Below are 19651 nucleotides of genomic sequence, written 5' to 3'. Positions count from 1 at the left end.
AATATTTTATCTGTCTCGATGCCTGTCAGCTCGTGGACCGCAGCATGGGAAGGCTTTCGGTGACATTATCTACAGAGAAGCTTTTTAAAGTTTTAGTCATTGGGGATCTGGGGGTTGGGAAAAGCAGCATTGTCATGCGCTATGTTAATAAACGCTTTGATGAAACATACAAAGCATCCATTGGAGTTGACTTTGCCCTAAAGACAATTGAATGGGATCCCAAGACAGTGGTGAGACTACAGCTTTGGGATATTGGAGGTGAGTTTCAAAACTATAAAGCAAATTCCTGTACAAAAATACTGGATGAACAGGCTAAATCTAATTTTATGGCATCTGTTATAAACTCTGTAGAAACTGTACTGCGACACTTCTGTGAAAACACGATTTAAAAAGTTTCTCCAAAGCTTTTATCTGTAAACATTTTAAATGCAGTAAAGTAATATCTCGATAAATTTATTTATATATGTGTATTTGAATAGAGTATACCAGATATACACTCACTAGCCACTGCATTAGGTATACATGTTCTACATAATGTCTAATTGGCATGGCAGCAACTCAGTGCATTTAGGCATGTGAATGGTAAAGATGAACTGCTGAAGTTCAAACTGAGCATCAGAATTGGGAAGAAATGTGATTTAAGTGACTTTTGATGTAGTACTAGTGTTGGTGCCAGACAGGCTGGTCTGAGTATTTCAGTAACTGCTGATTTACTGGGATTTTCCCCCAAAAACCATCTATAGGGTTTAGGCAGAATGGTCCAAAAAAGAGAAAATATACAGTGAGTGGCAGTTCTCTGGGTGAAAATGCCTTGTTGAGGACAGCAGAGAGGCTAGACTCCTCTGAGCTAATAGGAAGACAACAGACAACTCAAATAACCACTTATTACAACCAAGATATTCAATGGCGCATCTGTGAATGAGCAATACATCAAACCTTGAAGCAGGTGGGCTTTAGCAGCAGAAGACCACACCCTGTGTAAAAACACTGAAGTTACAGTTTGCACTGGCGCACCAAAATTGGACATATTGGAAAAACATTTCCTGGTCTGATGACTTTTGATTTTTTTCAGCAACCTTTGGAAGGTAGGTACAGAATTGGCAAACCTGGCTCCATCCTGCCTTTTCATCAACAATTCAGACTGGTTGTGGTTACTGTGGGTTATTTTTTGGCACATTTTGGGCCTCTTAGTTCCATTTTTTAAACCCCACAGCCTACAGAAGATTGTTGTTGACCATGGCCACCCCTTTATGTCCACAGTGAACCCATCTTGTTACAACTGCTTCCAGTCACAAATGTCACAAATCCAGCAGCAAGGTGTACTTAATGAAGTGGATGCTGAGTGTACATTTAAATTTAAAATGATAGAAAGTACACTTATTTGCCTAAAATATATTTTAAATAAACAAGAACTCTGGAGGAAAGCATTTTATTTGCACATAATATTCCAAAATTGCACATTTTTTTAAAAATTGATCCAAATCCATTTTTTCCACTGTGGAAATTATATTTTAGTTATTTTTTGGTGACATAACTTTTATACACATTTTTAAAGTTAAATTTAAGTTTAAGTTTGCTGAATGTTTTAGTGCCTGGAAACTCAAGTCAAACTGCAGTGTTTTGTTTTTTCTTTTTGATCGATTCTTTACTCAGAGCTAATTTTAATCCTAGCCAGTGTCCATGGAAACATACGATTTTATTTCAGAAAATTATCAGTAGTCTCTCAGTTCTTACATAACATTTAGGTTGCAGTCTGATTTGACATAATAATTCAGACCAAAAAGAAATAATAGCTGCCTATCCATGAGAAAAAAAGACACATTCCTACTTGCAGCCAGGTTTTATTAGAGGTTGAGCAAAAGGATCCATTACACACATAATTTTATTATCCCTCAAGGCCAAGAGAGGTTTAAGAACATGTCCAGAGTGTACTACAAAGAGGCGATGGGAGCAGTAGTGGTCTTTGACATTACAAACAGCTGCACCCTGGAGGCTGCCTCTGAGTGGAAGCAAGACCTGGATACCAAAGTGCGTCTTGACAGTGGCCAACCGATCCCTGCTGTCCTGCTGGCCAACAAATGCGACCTGACGGGGAGAGATGGAGCCTTGGTGTCCTCTCTGGACAGCTTTTGTAAAGACAACAGCTTCCTGGGCTGGTTTGAGACTTCTGCTAAGGTTTGTGCAACCATAGAAGGGGAATATGTGCCTTCAGTAACAGTCAGTGTTGGCTGTTTAGAAGTAATAACATTAGGATATTCAGCAGATCATTAACTGATTATCTGAGGGATTGGATTCAGTTTGACTAATTTAATAGATTTTATATCTAAAAATATTCATATTGCAAGAATCCATTCTGCATGAGATCCTGCATTAGACTTGCATGAGGCTTTATTGCATGTGTGAACTTTATCACTGCAGCTACTGCATATAACCTGTTCATATAAATATGTTAAAATATTAACACATGCAGCCAAAAACTTAACCCGGCGGATGCACGCACAATGTTTTAAATCGTGTTCTTCCCTGCTTTTCTTTTAGGAAGATATAAATATTGAAGAGGCAGGTGCCTTCCTTGTCAAGCAAATAATGCTGTGTGACACCAGCCTGTCCGCTGAAGAGCACCACTGGGATGGGATCAAAGTGAACCAGACTCCCACGGAGAGTCAGAGTCAGTCACTGTGCTGCGGGAGATCACTGTTCTGAGACAAAGAGCCAAACTAAAGCTACTGCTGGTTAAACAGAACCTGACCTGTTTGTGGTGCTGGGACATGAATCCACAGCCGCCTCAGTGAAGCTATGACAGAAAGCCACCAAGCTTCAGTAGCTTTATATTCATATTTCTGCTTTGCCGATTTTTCTCAATAATCTATGGTTGTGTGGGCTGCCTCATAAACACCTCTGTGGAGACAATGAGCTCATTCCTCTGATAAACCACTGATCCAGTCAGGATAATAAACAGATCAGCATGATACACATCCTGCTGGGAAAAGCCTGTGACACTCACTGCACAACCAAGATGTGCTAGTGAATGACCTACTATGATGAGGAGCCACAAGCTATCTAACGTTTATTCCCATGCAGAAAAACAGCGAAAATGTATATTTCATGAAATAGTCCTCATCAAATGACACTTTATTTGATTGCAGCTTCCACTGTGCCTTCGCCTGTTATGCAACCCATGCATATAATTATCTCTTAATCACTTTTGCAGTAAGATGAGCTAAGACCCATGCATAAGCAAGACATCTCAGATTGATATGGCAAAAAGCAGAGAAAAGCTATCAGCATGACCTGATTTTGGTGGAGAAAAGAGATTTGTGAAAATGCCCAGAGAGTACACAGTGTGCTATACTGGGAGCAGAGCATTTAGCATGTATCTAACAAATATCAGAAGAGTGAGTGTATGTAACTGTATGTGTCAATGAAGTAAAATATCAGCCACTAAATTCTGGCTGAGATTGAAATAAAACCATTTGGAAGTATTTAGAAAATGACAAGCTCATCCATTCATCGCACACCCTCAACAGGTTACCAGGCTTATAAGTTCATTATTTCAATAGTTTAGTTATTGCTACACTGCCTAAAGTAACTGGTTAATTCTACGTTGATCAACTTAACAAATATATTTCTTGCCTGTTTGTTCATTTAAATCATGTCACCATGACCTTTTTAAAGGCTCGTAAATTTTATGCTTTAATCAGTTACAAGGTGTTTTAACAGAATACGTTTGAAATGATAACTTTTAAGTGAGTGGTTTGTTTTAATGCTATTATTGTGAAATTAAAGTGCCTTTAAAGTCTGACATTTAAACCAGTGCAATGTGCGATACCTTGTCTTGCTCATTGACGTGTTTTGTGTTGCTCAGGTTATTTTTGCACACCAATCTGTTCTTTGCTGTCCTGTAGTTTTACTTTTCGGTGTCCTTGCAGTGCAGCAAGGGAACTGTTCTACATCCTGCCGCTGGTTACCTTTTCAGAGTAGCATTTGTCCAAATTCAGCCACTCTCTCCAGATGTGTCATGAGAATGGATTTAACCTTGGAGTATAATCACATAATGTTTTGTTATATCAGCAGTTGTTGACATGGCATTAATTTGCATTACCATAAATTTCCCCCAAAATAGATTAAAAAGTTAAAAATGGGTACCATAATTTCCCATATTTATCCAAACCCCCCCCCCCCCCCACAAATTCATCTGATCTCTACATGCTGATCAAAGGAGTTGCAGCATAAAAGCCAGCAAGGTAGTTTACCTCATGTGGCAATTGTGCCTGAGGCAAAATGATGGAAGAAGTAACACACAACTGCTAATTTTGGAAGTATGTCCCAGTTTCTGGAGACCTACATTCAGAAGTCAAAGAGGGATGCTGGCCCCAATACTTTTTCACATCGGACACAAAAGCCCGCTCCTTAACTTGTTTATAAATATGACAGTTTGAATGGATGGGAGCCTCACTCCCAGCAACAGATCCCATCACTTGTGCATTATTGATATTGCCCTGTTTTATCAGCCCTCCAGCGTGCATTTTCTCTGGCAGCTTCGTTCATATATTCATGACTGCATGACAATTTCAATTTAGTCAAACTTGTGAATAGGTTTATAAAGCGTAAAGCTTTGTGCATAGCTTTGCTGTGCCTCTCACTGTCTCCTATTGTGCCTTGTGTGACCCATTTTATGATGTCCTGTGTGGAAAAAGTCTTTGAATAGCAGACATTTGCAGACATTCTCCTGCACCTACATTATGTATGTCGATGTGCCCGAGTCCATAAATGCAAGAAAAGAAATGCTAGAATATGAATGAACCTACAATACCCTTTAAATTGACCACGTCCTGTACCATCGAGGGGCTCCATGATGACGGTCTGGAATCCTTACGTTGCTGTCCATGGTTCTGAATTTTTGTCACAAGGCGAGTTCTCAAACACAACAAAATACAGATTTAGAGGTTAATAGTTTTGCTAGTAGATGACGCCATCTAGTGCACAAAATATACCTGTGCAAAGACACTTTGAGAAAAGTGTTTTTTTTCTTTTGTATTGCACTCCACATCAACGCTGAGACAAACTGATTCTATCTGAAAATCCTGTTTCTGATTCTAAAGGGTTATTGGCAATACTAAACCAGTCCTGTTTCCCCCATCAACCACCAACATGTTTTGCTTCATCGCATCATGTTTCTGAATCAGATTTTTAAATTTGTAGCTACATTTGCTGCATTTAAGTGTTATCTATAGCAGTTTAAAGGATAAGCTAATCAGATGCTTTGCATGTAATGATCTGCAAAATAACCAGTGCCAAATGAAGCTACTACGTTTTTAAAAGCAATATTTAAAGTAGCATAAAATGCAAATACTCAACTTTTTCCAGTTTTAGGTGAAGGCACGAAAAAATTCAATTCTCAGTTCGAGAGATCAAGTCTGAAATTTGAGTTTCTCCATAATTTCTATTTTTGATTGTGATCAGTGCTGTTTGTTAAATCCACAAACTGCACTGAAAATGTTTTTATTTATATTATTTGGTATGCATTCTTTTTTTTCCCCCAGCAGTATGAACAATTGACGTTCATACAGTTATGGTAAAAATAAAGTACTCACTCTTTCTATTCTAAGGTTTTACATATCAGGACATTATAAATAATAATAATAATGTGGTCCTTCAAGTTGGGCAAGTACAACCTCAGATAAACAACACATGACATATTACACCATGCCCTTATTTAACAAGAATTAAGCCAAAATGCAGAAGTAGACATACATGCGAAGTACATTCTCACAGGTTTCATAGGAATTACCTCTATAAACACAGACGATTTGACAGAGACTACCTGAAAAACATGTAACATTACAGAAAATGTTCTGGAAGGTCCTTGTAGAGGCTGTTCTGTAATTATAAATTTCCAATGTAAAGTTTTCATTACTTCACAGAAAATGTACTTTGGTGTAGTATGGATGGTAATAGGAGGTGGGGGTCTTTATCAATACCAAACGCTGATGCAATATATAAAAAAAGAAAATACTAAAACACTGAATATAATACAGCATATTAGTACAAATACCTCATACCAACTGTCAGACACAGTGGTAGTGGGCTGATGATGGTCACTGAGTTGACCATGAACTCCTCTTTATACTAAAGCATTTTGGAGACGAATGTGAGACCATCTATCTGAAAGTCAAAGCTTTCTGAAATTAGGTAACGAAACAGGACAATGATCTAAAGCACAGCAGCACAGATTCTGAGTTAATAAATTAAGCTTAAGAAATGAGAATACAATATGTTTTGTTTTGTTTTTGCTACAGCCAACAGGTAACAAAGTGTCTAGAAGTCTATTATGTGTAGACAAAACACTGTAATCTTGTGTTAGATGCTTTTTTTGTGCTTGAATGATTCATAAGTCTAAAATTACATCACTCTGAAAATGGTCGGGTACAAGAACTGGACTGAAAATGGACAAAAGAGCAGCAAAGCAACGCTTTGACATTCAGAAAGTCTGGGCCATTGTAAAAATGTACAAGAAAATCTGGCTCCTTGGAAGCAAAATATAGGAGCAGTTCAAGACTTTTTGCACAGTGTTGTATGTGATAAATTATTGAAAGTCAATACAAAACTTTTGACAGAATTATATTCAGAAAAGAACCAAAACTAAACAATGTCTTAAATCGAATTTACAAAAAGGCTCTGACGTTTTAAACGTGTATTGCTAAGGCCATGGCTTTAATGTCTCATAAGGTTAACTCGACAATTTTCTGTCTTTTGTGTCTTCCACGTGACTTTGTCAGGTGTACCATTTAAGGAGAGCTGCTTAATTCCTGAATCAGTTAAAATAAAACTATATGCCCACATGTGAAGTTTTTTAATGGGCTAATTAAAAGAATGACACATCACAAAGGTGAATATTTAACCAGGTTTTCCAGCTTTGTGTCCAATTCTCTGCAGAGCCAAAATAACCTCAATCTTCTTCCTTGGGGAACATAAGGAATGAGGAAATACGGCCTATTTTTCAGACATGCACAATAGATTGGAATAGAATACCAGAGGAGTACCCTTATATCGCGTTTCAGTGGGAAAGGGCGTTAGTAAAAGATGCTTGTGGCTACATTGTCTCCCACTGTTTCCCTGCGTTATTTGTTTGCACTTTTATACCACTCTTCAAAGGTCTGACAGGTGTCACTGGGGTAAGGTTTTGCTTCCCTCCCAGCCCTCGAGCATTGAGGCTGCTCGGGACTCTTCTTTAGCCAGCAGGGGGACGCAGGGCTATCTGAATTCCTTGTGTTGCTATGTAAAAAAAAATTTATACCTAAAAATTGTTTGAAGAGCTCACAGCGCCAAAAACGTTAAGATTGTGGCAAAATTAAGGACTTTGTTTTTGAGGATTTTTTAAATTATAATTTAATTTTGAGCCACACAAAATGACCATACATAGGTGTTTAGAAATAATAACACTCCCTCTATTAAACTTACAATAATTTAAGGATATTGATGTATTTTAAATTGGTTTAATTTGCTATGATAGCTATCAAAATGTATAACCTATTTATGCTCTTCTTTTTTCTCAGCAGGTGTCAACACAAGCAGTTTTAAAACGTTTTGTCAGCTCACATTCCGATCGAGGTCACCTAATCTGACGGGTCACGGAATACACCGTAACACCGGTCCTGCATCCGGGTGACGGCAGAGCGCAGACTCAATCCCCGCTGCAGTTCACTGCGTTTCCGTAGCCACTTTGCTACCCGCTGAGCCCTGGTTGGGGAAGGAGCTGGCGGAAACGACTGATCCCGGTCGACTAAACGCCAAAGCTGGCAATATAAATGGCGCATTAGGGCTGCTATCGGAAGGGACTCTCTAAACCAATGTTCGTGACTCGGGCGCTTTTGGAGAATGCGTTGGCAACACCCTCCGTAACATGTGAGATGTATACAGAAAGGTATTAACTGTGCGTTATTTCGGCTAACTAGCTAGCAGCTACCCCCTTCTCTGTATCCAATTTATGGTAGCTCGCTTGATCTGTTTTCTGAACCGTCGCTTGTGTACCGGAGGAAAATGAAGAAGTTTAATATTCGGAAGGTGCTGGACGGCTTGACAGCGGCTTCTTCCTCCTCCTCCGCAACTGCTCAGCCGGGTACTCCCAGGGAAAACGATGTTGTCCAGGAGACTTTACAGTCGGAGCATTTTCAGCTTTGCAAGGTGGGTTTCCGTTAATAACAGCTAACATTAACGAACTGACAGTCAGATGACAGCAGCGTGACACAAAAAAAGAAAGGAAAAAACGCTGACTGCTTTTATTTCTGGATATTAATTTCATTATTTAGGATGGAAACCACTTGAATGTACACACACCGGATTTAAAGTCACACACTTGAACACTACAATGTGATTTATTTATATGTAATTATTTTTGTCTATTTTAGCCAGCCCTGCCTTGATGTAGTCCATAGTGGGCTGTTTGCATTGCTCTGAATCTTTGAAACTGTATATTCGTCACTGTAAAATATCATAAAATTACAATACAACACTCACCCACCCCATTTGGACATTGCTCACTTCTATTCATGCTGGAGGTGCAGGTCTAACGTGGGTTTTAATGCGAGTTGTTGAGGGCAACAACTGCAGCCTGTATTTCGTTTATCATAATAATAGGGGATGCACTGCTAATTTCCCATGTTGTGTTTCAAAGGTGTTGAGAAGAACACTTTTTATTGCAAAAACTCCAACTCTAGTAAATATCCACCAGCTCTCTTACCTTCAGCTAAACTTCTACTTGGATTTTTATACTAAGCCACCACCATCCACGAGTGCAGCAATCGCTTCAGAGCCTAATCTTTGTGGGTACAGTGCATAAGAGCATGTGAGTGAACAGCTTTGGCAAAATAAATAAATAAAACTGATCATTTAAATCATAACCTCACAGGTCACTACACAAGAGCTCCCCAGCCTAGTTTTTAATCATGTACGGTTTAGTAATGCAGACTGTTAGGGCTGCCTGGAAAGGTTTCGCCCACCAGCTTCAACTCCAGCTGGGAGCAGAACAGGTCAGGTCCCCGGGTTACAGGGCCATGGCATTACCTGTTATGTAATCCTGCTGCAAGCTGCAGAGAGCTCATGGATGATTTAGCAACGTTTCCAACCTGAAACAATTGGGTTATAGATGCCTGATGATGATAATATTTTGGAGAATAAGCTACTGCAAGATTCTGACAATAAAAATCCAGCTCAAGGTTGTCATATCGAGCCTAACACTGGATAAAAATTAATGTATTACTGTTGTTTTCCAAAATTATTATTTCAGATATCAAGTAGCCATGATAAAGATATTTCAATAATGTTTATGCTTTATCTAATTTCTTTTGATAATAGAGCACATTTTCCACATTGATGGATTGCATTTCTTGGAGACTATAATCATTTAATGTCAGCTCGACTGTGGAGGAGATGATCAAATAGCTGGCTTAAGGTCTAATGTAAATTCTGCTTCTTCTTTTTTTCCTGCAGACTGTGCGTCATGGCTTTCCATATCAACCATCTTCAATGGCTTTTGACCCCGTACAGAAAATCTTGGCCATTGGGACTCAGACTGGAGCTTTGAGGCTGTATCCTTTTTCCCACGTGAAGAGTCATGCAAGGAAAGTAAAGGTTTACTTTTTTTAAAAAAAACAAACAAAAAACACTGTCACCCACACAGTTGTTGCACACATGTGTAAGGAAAGTAAATTCGTGTCCACGTTCCTGGAATCGTTTCCAGGAACATTTTTCCACTTAAGTTGCCATTCAGCATTCCACAAAGGCACGGGAGTTCACAGAGTAAATGATCCTTTCTGTGTATTGTCATCCAACGCTACAAAAAAACAAACAAACAAAAAAAAGAATCTCCAAAACAAGCTAAAGGAATCTGAGTTCTTAGGCTTAGGATGTGTTTCTGTGCAACCAGCAGCCTCCTTCTCCTGGAGCACCCAGGCTCATTAGTGGTATCTCTGCAGTAGCATGAACAGCTCCTCTGCCATATGCCGAGGAGCCAACCTCATCAACTGTGCTGCCCAGTCAGTGCCAGGATGCCACTTCATATGTGCTGTAAACATAACTGGACTTGCACGACATGCACACACAATCAAGCTGCCACAGTGCTGTGTGGCCCCTCAGGCAGTTGGAAGTCAGTTTCGTATTTCTTTGTTTTGAAGGATAAAAATTTGCTTTTACAGCTAACATCCGTGACTCACAGCAGCAGAACTGCCCCTGGATTCCAGGCTATTAAACACTGCATGTGATAGTCTACTCATATCCAGGTTATGCCTTCAGGGCTGACCTATTAGTGTATCAGCTCAGGGTTTCCCTTTGTGCTGGTATCCTGCTTAAGAAGCCCACCTGCCTTGTTTAGATTTTCATTAAGTGGCTTTGTCCTCATCATTATCCACTCTCTAGATTAAGAGGGCATGCTGTTTTTTCACAGGGCTACTCCCACAGAACATACACTGCTTCCATGTTGTCCTAATGTGCAAGGTGGAGCTGATGGGATTACTGTCATTCAGGCAATTGGTCCATTTATCAAAAGATGGTCTGTATCGATCCACCTCACTGCCCCTGGAGTTTGGAACTGCTGCCACAGCTCAGTAGACATAAGCTCAATGAGCAACAAGCAATAAATGTCTGCTTTTACAAGATCTGCCTCTACTACAGCGTTTTAATCAGTGTGTAACTCTAGACATTTCCGTGCTCTTTCCAGTGCAGTTTTGGCAATTATAAAACCATCATATCTCGTGTTTAAGCACATGCAGATAATCTTTGTGTGCGGTGACCGTACACATCTTGAACTTTTTTAAAAACTAGACATCACGGTTGATCCAATAGCTGAGTACTTGGGATATATTTTGTTTGGTTGCTGATGCTATAAGCATAAGAGGTCCCTGGTTTGATACCAGCTTTTTCATTTGATGTGTGTCATTAGTGTAAAAGCACACATGTATAGACAAGCCAGCTCTCCTCTGACTGGCTGCACTTGGCAAACAGAATGTTTGAACAGCAGGTGGGTGGTTCTTCTGTGCTGTGTAGACATGGATGACTTCCTTAGACCACATTAGGGATATACTCACTCACTAACATTATACAGGGTGATGAGCAGGAAAAACCTAACATTTGAAGCTGTATTTTCTCCCTGCATACTTTAATTAGTGAACCCAATATAAATATATTAATTTGAACCTTTTGCAAAATCAGTATTTTATTAGGTACAGGCTGGTCTGATCGTGGTAGAAGTAAGAATTTGTTTTTGAAAGTTTTCAGAGTAGAAATGCTGTACTTGCCTAACTACGCTGTAGTTCCTTCTTTTTTGGTACTAATATCTGCACTTGTAGAAAGACTACTAAAGACATTATCAGTCTTCTATTGGTAAACTAGCATGAAAGAGAACTTCCTGTCATGCGTATCATCTGTTCACTTTGTGAGAAAACCTGCTGATGTTGAAATGCTGCGGTGAACCACAGTGGTTTACCGAACAGGGAAGTGTTGACGTTCATAGGGTATGACTGAAGTGTGTGATGTTTTTAGGGACATGGGGGGATATCCTTAAGAAGGTTACGAGAGCAAATTATTTGGCGTCTGCTGTGATATGTCAAACTTTGTGACATTAGGACTAAAGTGTGCATTCCTTTCATACATGGGTAAAAAAAATAAATGCATCTGCAGGGTTTTCGTCAGAAAAGTTAACCCCAGTGGCTTTGAGTGAGACACCCATAGTTTTGTTTAAATTATTTTAATGTTTGGTGCAGTAGCAGCAACAGTAGTCTAAAAAGACACATTAGCTACCTTAATGGGTGTAGCTTATGTATTTAAAACTATTTCTGTTTTGTAGGCCCAGTGAGGGGTCAGTTTAGGTCAAGAGTGGGCCTTTAACTTTCCCAAGGGGCCACAATTTGGGCCTCATTGGAACATCTACTCTTACTAGCAGCAGTTTATAAAGAGATAAAATTAATATTGAGCAGAATTGAGTTCAGCTCCACACCATTCCCAGTTTCTCATGTGGTCCCTTGGGAAGATGAATTTCCCACCCATGGCTTGTGCTATCCTGTGATGTGCTTACGGTGCTGCTGTTGATTTCATGATTGATTACCAGATAATGGTTTTCTAAATTCTCAAAATGTATTTGATTCAATAGTATGACTGGAAATCTTAAAGTGCAGGTCAATACAGTTGCTCAGAGAGTTGATCTATTCAGTAGGACACACAAATAGAGACTTCCAATATTACCAATATTTTCTGTATATTTGTGTTGTTTGTGTGATTGATTTCCCCACTTTTGTGCCAAGGAAGTCGAAATCTTAATTACAAAATATAATGCTATTTAATAACAGATAAAGCATTTTATTTAATCAGACAAAGCTAATATCCAGTTAGTTCATTGCTGTGTTGTCTTGCAGTCCAAAACGTTAATTAATTCAGGACAAGAAGCAGCAGGAACTCTTCACATCTCAAAAACTGGAACATTGCAATCAACTAACTGATTACTCAACTTAAGAAGTTACTTAATTTAAGAGAAAAGCAAATCATATGAAAGTTACCATATGACCAACAGTGTGAGACAGGAACTAGCATTTTGATCTTTTTTGTTTTGTGGTGTGACCCATCTTCCTGTGTCCACACTGCCAATGAAATTAAGAAATAAAGAGAAACATGTATTGTTGTATAGATGGTCTATTACTATGTAGATTATACCTATGGCCCCTAAGCTTTTGATCATATAGTGTGGCAGGAAGTTAGAAAAGAATGCACTCGCTCCCCGCAGTGATAACATCTTGTTGTGAGGTTTGTGTTAGTAATTTCCTGCTAGCCTAGAAAGTAGCTTTGCTCAGCAGTACTATTAACCTATATTGCAGCTGAATCAGTTTTACAATACTTACAGCGAAAAGTTGGTAATCACTGGAAAACAGCACATACTTCGTGTTCACTGTTGCCGGGTTGCTTAAATGACCCCCACTGGATTACAGAAATATGATGAAAACACTGTTAAATATTACCATTCTTGGTTTTTCAGCTACCTCTCTGCTCTTATGCTCTTATTTATGCATCACCAGAGGGTATGCAATGGACTTAATGACTCTTCCTCCTCCTCCTCGTTCATTGTGGACCTATGGAAACATGATAACCATTAATAATTTTGACAAATGTTGTACACAACCTGCAATGCCAGGAGCTAAAACTGGACATAAAGGTCGTGGGTGAATGTGAGTTCAGTTGCCCACAGCCTTCGACTGGCGCCAGCTAAAAAAGTCCTGACTCTAATAGTCTGAGTTTACCACTGTCATATAACGACCTGATGTCCACTGTTGAACCCATCCTGAAACAGTGTCCTGAACCCCACCTTAGTTTGTTTAAGGAACTGAGGGATTGTTTGATCACTGCTTGCTTGTTTAATCCTGTACAGAATCATACTATTTGAGCCTTAAAATGGTTTTAGTCAACATAGCTGCCAGTCTTTGGAGCATTTCTTTTGCATGCTAACATTAATAGTATGAGAAACACTGCACCTTTTTTTTGTCTCTGTGGTCTGTCTGTCTGTTCATAGATTGGCTGTATGATTAGTGCTCTTGTGGTTTCCTCCTCCTTTTGTGCTTGCATGCACAACTCAGTGCACATATGACTCTGAGAGTGATTAGAGGCTAGTTGAAAGGATTTCCCCCAATTTCTCTTGTGATTATTCAGCTGCTTGTGAAAGTATTTTGGAGGTTTTTATCTGAGGCGTTACAGGCCCGATGCTTACGTGGCAATGCGTCTGACTTTTGCACTGTTCATAATTTGTGATGCCCCGTGTCTTTTATTAGCTGAACGAGCAGCCTGATTGCTTCTGAATGGACAAATTAAGCAGGCAGAGAATCTCTAAGTTAAACTTAACAGTCCAATAGAGAGAGGTGAGTGTGAAGTTAATCATGCTGCCGTCACACTGGCTGACGCATGTGAATATATGAGGGAGACAGGGCCCACTGATTTTATTTATAACTCATCAGTTTAGTGTGTTACATGCTTTTGCCTGTGCCTTTTTAGGAATGCAAGCGGAAAATGTCAACTTCCATCTAGTTCAGAAAAAACATACAAAGAACTTAAGTACCTTTGATTAGAAAAATCACAGAAGGCTGGAAATAGCAATTATCACTTTCATCTTTTTGTATGAAATTATATTAGAAAAGCTGCAGCATTTTTAAAATAGGTTTTCCTCGATTTCTGCATGAACCTTCCTGGCACCTTTCCAGTTTTCTTTGACTGAGCAAACTTTTAGCTTTGGCCGTGCAGGGGTGGAGTGCTACTGTCAGCACGAGGGCAACGCTGCTGTCATCCAGCTCCAGTTCCTGATCAACGAGGTTTGTTGTCATTACCTGTTCCTTGTGTCCTTGTTTGATTTTCTCTCTCCTCCTCCTCACCACCTCTTCGCTCCCAGCCTGTTCACTCCTCTCCTCACACACCCAGCCATGAATCTATTGATGAATGTGCTTTTATACATCGATTAAAAGTAATGCTAGTGGTGTAACCTGTATTCATTTCAGTTCAATTCAGTTGACTTTACTTGAATATTGTCTGTCTTGAGCTAATTTTACTTCAGCACACTTTATACTGTAGAGTCTACGAGCTTTATATCACATGCTTGTGATACAGCCATATAAAGTGTCAATGCCAAGCCACATGATGTTTTCTCAACGCAAATAACTGCTCTGTTTATTACCGTCACCGCAGGGGGCGCTGGTGAGTGCCTTAGCTGATGACAGCATCCACCTGTGGAACCTGAGGCAAAAAATCCCTGCTATCCTGCATTCGCTCAAGTTTAACAGGGAGAGGTACAGTAATGTGTTTGTTTGTCTGCTGCTGCATTTGCTGCAACACTGCATCTGATGTGAACAAAATTTGCCTTCACAGCTGGCTACATGCTGTGGGGCTGCACCAGCTGTTTTTAGCCAATAAGGAAAATCTGTGACTAATGGTTCAGTGTTGGAGCAATTTTTTTTTTGTTCTAAAATCAGTGTGGGGGGGTGTATTAACAATGCATCAAATTACTACATTTTAGAAGGAATGTGGCACCCACAGATTTTTGTCACCCAGCTTTGCAATTTTTCTCAGCTCATTATTTGGATTTTTGGCCTGCAGATTTTTTTTCCCTCTCTCTGTTCAGACCCTCTTTCAAATGTAGCAGAAATTTTATGTTGGCCAGAAGGACATTATAATAATGCTACAGGAACACCGTAAACATAAGATGATCCCACCCAGGGGTGCGGCTATCTGCTGCTGACCCGGTGTTCACCGCAGTGTATAAGGGATCATTTGTGCCAAGAGCCAGTCGGTATACTGTAGGGCTGTGCAATATGACCAAAATCTCATATCCCGATATAAGAATTCTGTCGTCCTGATAACGATATAAATCACAAAAATGTAACATTTTCTGTAAATTCTGTGAATCTTGGGCAGCTTGTCTTGCGGGAAGTGTTTCCAGCTGCGTGTCATGTAGCTGGAGTCGAGTGTTTTAACCGATGCATGAAACTATACATTTTTAGACATAAGTTGTAAAGGCCGCTGGTTTTTTTGTGAGTATTTATTACACAGCGTGCTGCGGGGAAAAGCCTGTTCTAACGTTTGAGTCTAAGGTTTATTTTTTAGCAGCTGGCAGCTCTTTTTTTAATTCTCATCCGTAAATAATCTGCTCTTTCACGTGATTCAGTTTATTTTGAAAAGTCTCAACAGGATCTTGAGCTTTATTGTGAAAGGTTTATGTGGAACATAAACAAGCGGACACACGATGCTGTTACTATCATTGTTGCTAACCACAACGCATAAAAACAGGCGCTTGTCCGTCCATAGTGTGGTTATATAAAATATAAGAGAAAGAGAGAACTTTAAGAAATTAATATAGCCACTACAGTGACCATCAAAACGATGAAAAAATATTGCTGTAAACAGTTTATTTTGCGACACCACGAAACAAACGATAGCGTAAAATGAAACGTTTTTATATCGTCATCCGATTTATATCGTTATATCGAACAGCCCTAGTATACTGAATAATGAGATGCTATGATGTGTTTTTATTGTTGTTATGTTGAAGTTTTATATGTGTGTATGTATGAATGTGGGTTGATGTGAAGGGATTTGATTCATTTTGTTTATTGCTTTGTGAACCGAAGACAATTTTCCATTGATGTTGATAATAAAGTTATTGTATTCTATAATTTAGTGAGACATATTTGCACTGAAATGGCAAGACAAAAATGAGCAGTAAACTGACTTAAATGGCAGTATATTTTGACTGTGTGCTACTTTTCCTTTCATTTAACAGTTGCTACAGATATTTTGCAGCATCTTGGTGGTTTGTTCAGGTCTGTTAAAAGAAATCAGGTCTGTTAAAAGAAACCCCACACTTTTTGTTAAGTCAGTATTTCCAAGTTCATTTAAAAATGACTCCAGATTTCCTCTGGAAAAAAAAAATCACAATTAAGGTTCAGACTAATAGCAAAAGACAAAACATTTTCGCAGGTTCATTCTATTTCAGATAGTAAATGTTGTGTATGACTGGATTCTTCTTTTACCCAGTTGAGAATAGGCAACAGTATTTACTCTGCTGTTCCCCCCAACTGATCTATATATAGTCTGGCTTCATTAGTGTGACACAGTGCAAGGCCTTTGTAATTAAATCTTACTCACTTGCTTCTTCTTCCAGTTGGATCAGCGTGATTAGGGACAAGGGTAACCGTCTGATGCCAACTGAGTCATGAGATAATAAAAAGCCTGGTTGTGATGGATCTTGATCTCTTCCAGAATCACATACTGCCACCTGCCCTTCCAGAGCAAATGGCTGTACATCGGCACAGAAAGAGGAAACATCCACATTGTCAACGTGGAGTCCTTCACTCTCTCAGGCTACGTTATTATGTGGAACAAAGCCATCGAACTGTGAGTCTGTATTTCACAACTACACCCCTCCTCCCTTTACTCACTCGCTATTTGCATATCTTCTTTGTGCAGTTGACACTCGACCAGGAAACTCAAAATTGCAAAGAAATGCGGTTGCCGGCACTTGCAGAAACAGTTAGTCCTGTAAGCTGAGAATACTGTAGCTCTGATCGGTATGAGGGCGGTATGGAGGTGGTGATTGTGCCATGCCAGGACTTGCAGTTGAGACTTCTGGAGGTGTTTGCTGCCAGATTTAACAGAACATCTCTGATAGGAAGTGCCCACTTCATAACCCCAGTGACCCATCCTGTGTCACCCACTCCCTCGTGTAAACACCCACTGTAAAGTTTGCAAGGAATTTTACATCACATCCTGCATCTTCTGAGGGGTTCCCATTTAATGTCACATGCAGGTGTATGATCGTGGTGGATAAAATCACTATCAGTATCTTTTCTAGTTATGATAGCATTTTCGTGTATCGAATACAGGTTTTCCCAGCACACGGGAATTTAAAGTGATCATTTTTAAACAGCTTTGCTAAATGGTGGATTATTTACTTTAACAAGTGATAATAAAAATAATTTCTGGTCAAACAGGGCAGCACTGGCAGGTCGAAGCGCTCTTCAATATCTAGCAAAGTTATTTTGCTAGATAAAGTTTAGGAATTCTGTCGTTTGGGTCATCCCTCCAGCATTCCCATTAGTACAGACTGAGCCATTATAACTGTGCAACATTTGACAGTTCTGTAAAAGACATTAAGTCTGTGTCTTTCAATGCCACCTACACTGTGTAGATGAAAGTACCAGACATTATACCTACTGGAGCTGCTCCGCCACGAAAAACCATGCCATGAAGATCCCAGCACACGTTTAGTGCTGATGATAATGCAAGATGATGTTTGGAGCTTTGTGAATATTGACTCGGCAATCCATTGGACAATTTTACACTCTATGCGCCTCAACGCAACGCTGTTCTGTAACTTTGTGTGGTTTGCCTCTGTGTGGCTGAGTTACTGCGGTTCCTAAACACTTCCAATTTGCAATACCACTTACAGTTGATTGTGGAATATCCAGGAGGTAAGTAATTTCACAAAGTTGTTGCAACAGTGGCATCTTATTATAGTACCAGAGAGAGCTCTTTGGAATTAGCCATTGTTTGACAAATATTTGTAAAGGCAGACTGTATGGCTAGGTGCTTGATTTTATACACCTGTGGCAGTAGGAATACACCTGAAATTAAAGATTAGGCAGTGAATTATTACTTTTATTTTATTTATTTATTTTTAAATATAATGTTAATATACCGTTGATACTCTTAAAGTAACTGAATGTATTCCGAATTGGGTGGTTTGAAAAGTGATACCAAAATGTTACTGGTACAATCTAGTAAGATTGCCGTCATGACTCGCTGTGAAGTGATCAAAGTACACATTCATGCATGAACTCAGGTCATTCAGATTAACAGAAAGAAGTACATGTCTTAAAAGGACTGGTTACATGTCTACCACCCAACATTCCCACAAAAATTGCCCATTCTGAGCCCTTGATTGGGGCTTAAAAGGGGTAGTGAAATTACTATTTTTTTCTAAATGAAAACTTTAGTCAGTAGAAGTTTTTCCAAGCAATTTTTTCCCCTTGTGCCCACCAGCGAGCTAAAAAAAAATATTTTAGAAAGTGAGTGGCAGCTAAAATTGGTTGCATAAAGGTGTGTGTGTATGAGGCTGCTGGTGAAATCGGATAAATTGCTCTTTTAGATCCTGGAGTTGAAAGTGTCAGAGCAAAGTATGCCGTCCTCTTAGATAAATGTGTCAGATGCAGGAAGTGGAGATGGGGAAATGATTTAGCTTGTCTTGATTTTGAAGATGAAAAGAAACGATGTGGTGTGAAATCTAAAGCGAAATATTCAGTTATGTCTTTGTAGAACCTCTGGTAGAATCGTCTTTTCCACGCTCTGCTTCATAGCTTGTTGCCTTTGGAAACTCGTGGGCTCTCCTACAGTGGATAGAAACGCTGTGTATGGTGCTAATGATCATATCTGGTGTTATGCTGGAAATGAAACTCAGTTTTAACTAGTTAATTTAAAGTAATGTTTACCAACTATTCCGTCAGTTAACAATCTAGGTTAAAAGAATCTTTATTACAATAAAATCCAGTTCACAAACATGATAACTGGTTATTAAGCCTGGTGTTTGTGGTGCGGCTGTATCACAATGTGGTGATTACCGGCTGGAGTTCATATTCCGCTCCATCCCTTCCTTTTATTCACTGCGACATCACTGACTGTATCAACTCATCAGCAGCAGCAATGAGATCATTAGCCGCTGGAGCCAGACCACACTCAGAGGCAGCAACACTTTCTTTAGGCCAGACCTTCACTTCCTCCATGCCCCTTGCTCTGTTGCCACGGTGATCCTGTCTTGAAACACTGTAATCTCTCATAGACCCTCATGTGACCCTACTCTCCCTCTCCCTCGCTGTTTGTCTCTCTCATATGTCATGGCTATTTTTTTATTTATTTTTTCCTTTCCTCCCCTCTGGTGCGCTGATGCACATTTTCATCTTATTATCTTGTCCTTTTTTTCTCTGTGCAAGACCAAAGATTGGGGCTTACATTTTGGATGTCTTTCCTAATTGCCTCTATCTTACCGCCCTCTAAAAGCTCCACTGTATCACTATATTTATCAGATACATTTTACTCATCAGTGGCAAATATACCTAAATTGACTTGGACTGTCTCC

The 19651-nt window shown here is 39.5% G+C and overlaps 2 protein-coding genes across 6 annotated transcripts in view; both read left to right on the top strand.

Annotated features, from left to right (window-relative positions):
• The first annotated feature begins 17 nt into the window (after nt 1-17).
• Nucleotides 18-2703, top strand: rab32b (RAB32b, member RAS oncogene family). The gene is made up of 3 exons (XM_035911050.2): nt 18-258; nt 1898-2175; nt 2539-2703. Exons 1-3 carry the CDS (start codon nt 45-47, stop codon nt 2701-2703), a joined length of 657 nt encoding a protein of 218 aa, XP_035766943.2. The 5' UTR covers nt 18-44.
• A 4986-nt stretch (nt 2704-7689) lies between these two features.
• The window catches only part of stxbp5b (syntaxin binding protein 5b (tomosyn)), a 30301-nt gene continuing 18339 nt past the window's right edge, over nt 7690-19651 (top strand). For all 5 annotated transcript variants that reach the window (XM_006798696.2, XM_006798695.2, XM_087833218.1 and 2 more), the window contains exons 1-5: nt 7690-8184; nt 9490-9587; nt 14258-14339; nt 14710-14810; nt 16780-16914. In XM_006798696.2, the coding sequence (XP_006798759.1) occupies nt 8041-8184; nt 9490-9587; nt 14258-14339; nt 14710-14810; nt 16780-16914 (560 nt within the window). In that variant the 5' untranslated portion in view covers nt 7690-8040. The remainder of the gene's footprint in view (nt 8185-9489; nt 9588-14257; nt 14340-14709; nt 14811-16779; nt 16915-19651) is intronic.

Source organism: Neolamprologus brichardi, chromosome 19, assembly GCF_056152115.1.
Source record: "Neolamprologus brichardi isolate AB-2024 chromosome 19, ASM5615211v1, whole genome shotgun sequence".
Lineage (NCBI taxonomy): Eukaryota > Metazoa > Chordata > Actinopteri > Cichliformes > Cichlidae > Neolamprologus > Neolamprologus brichardi.
Note: the sequence above shows the minus strand (reverse complement) of the source record. Positions and strands in the feature narration are given on the sequence as shown.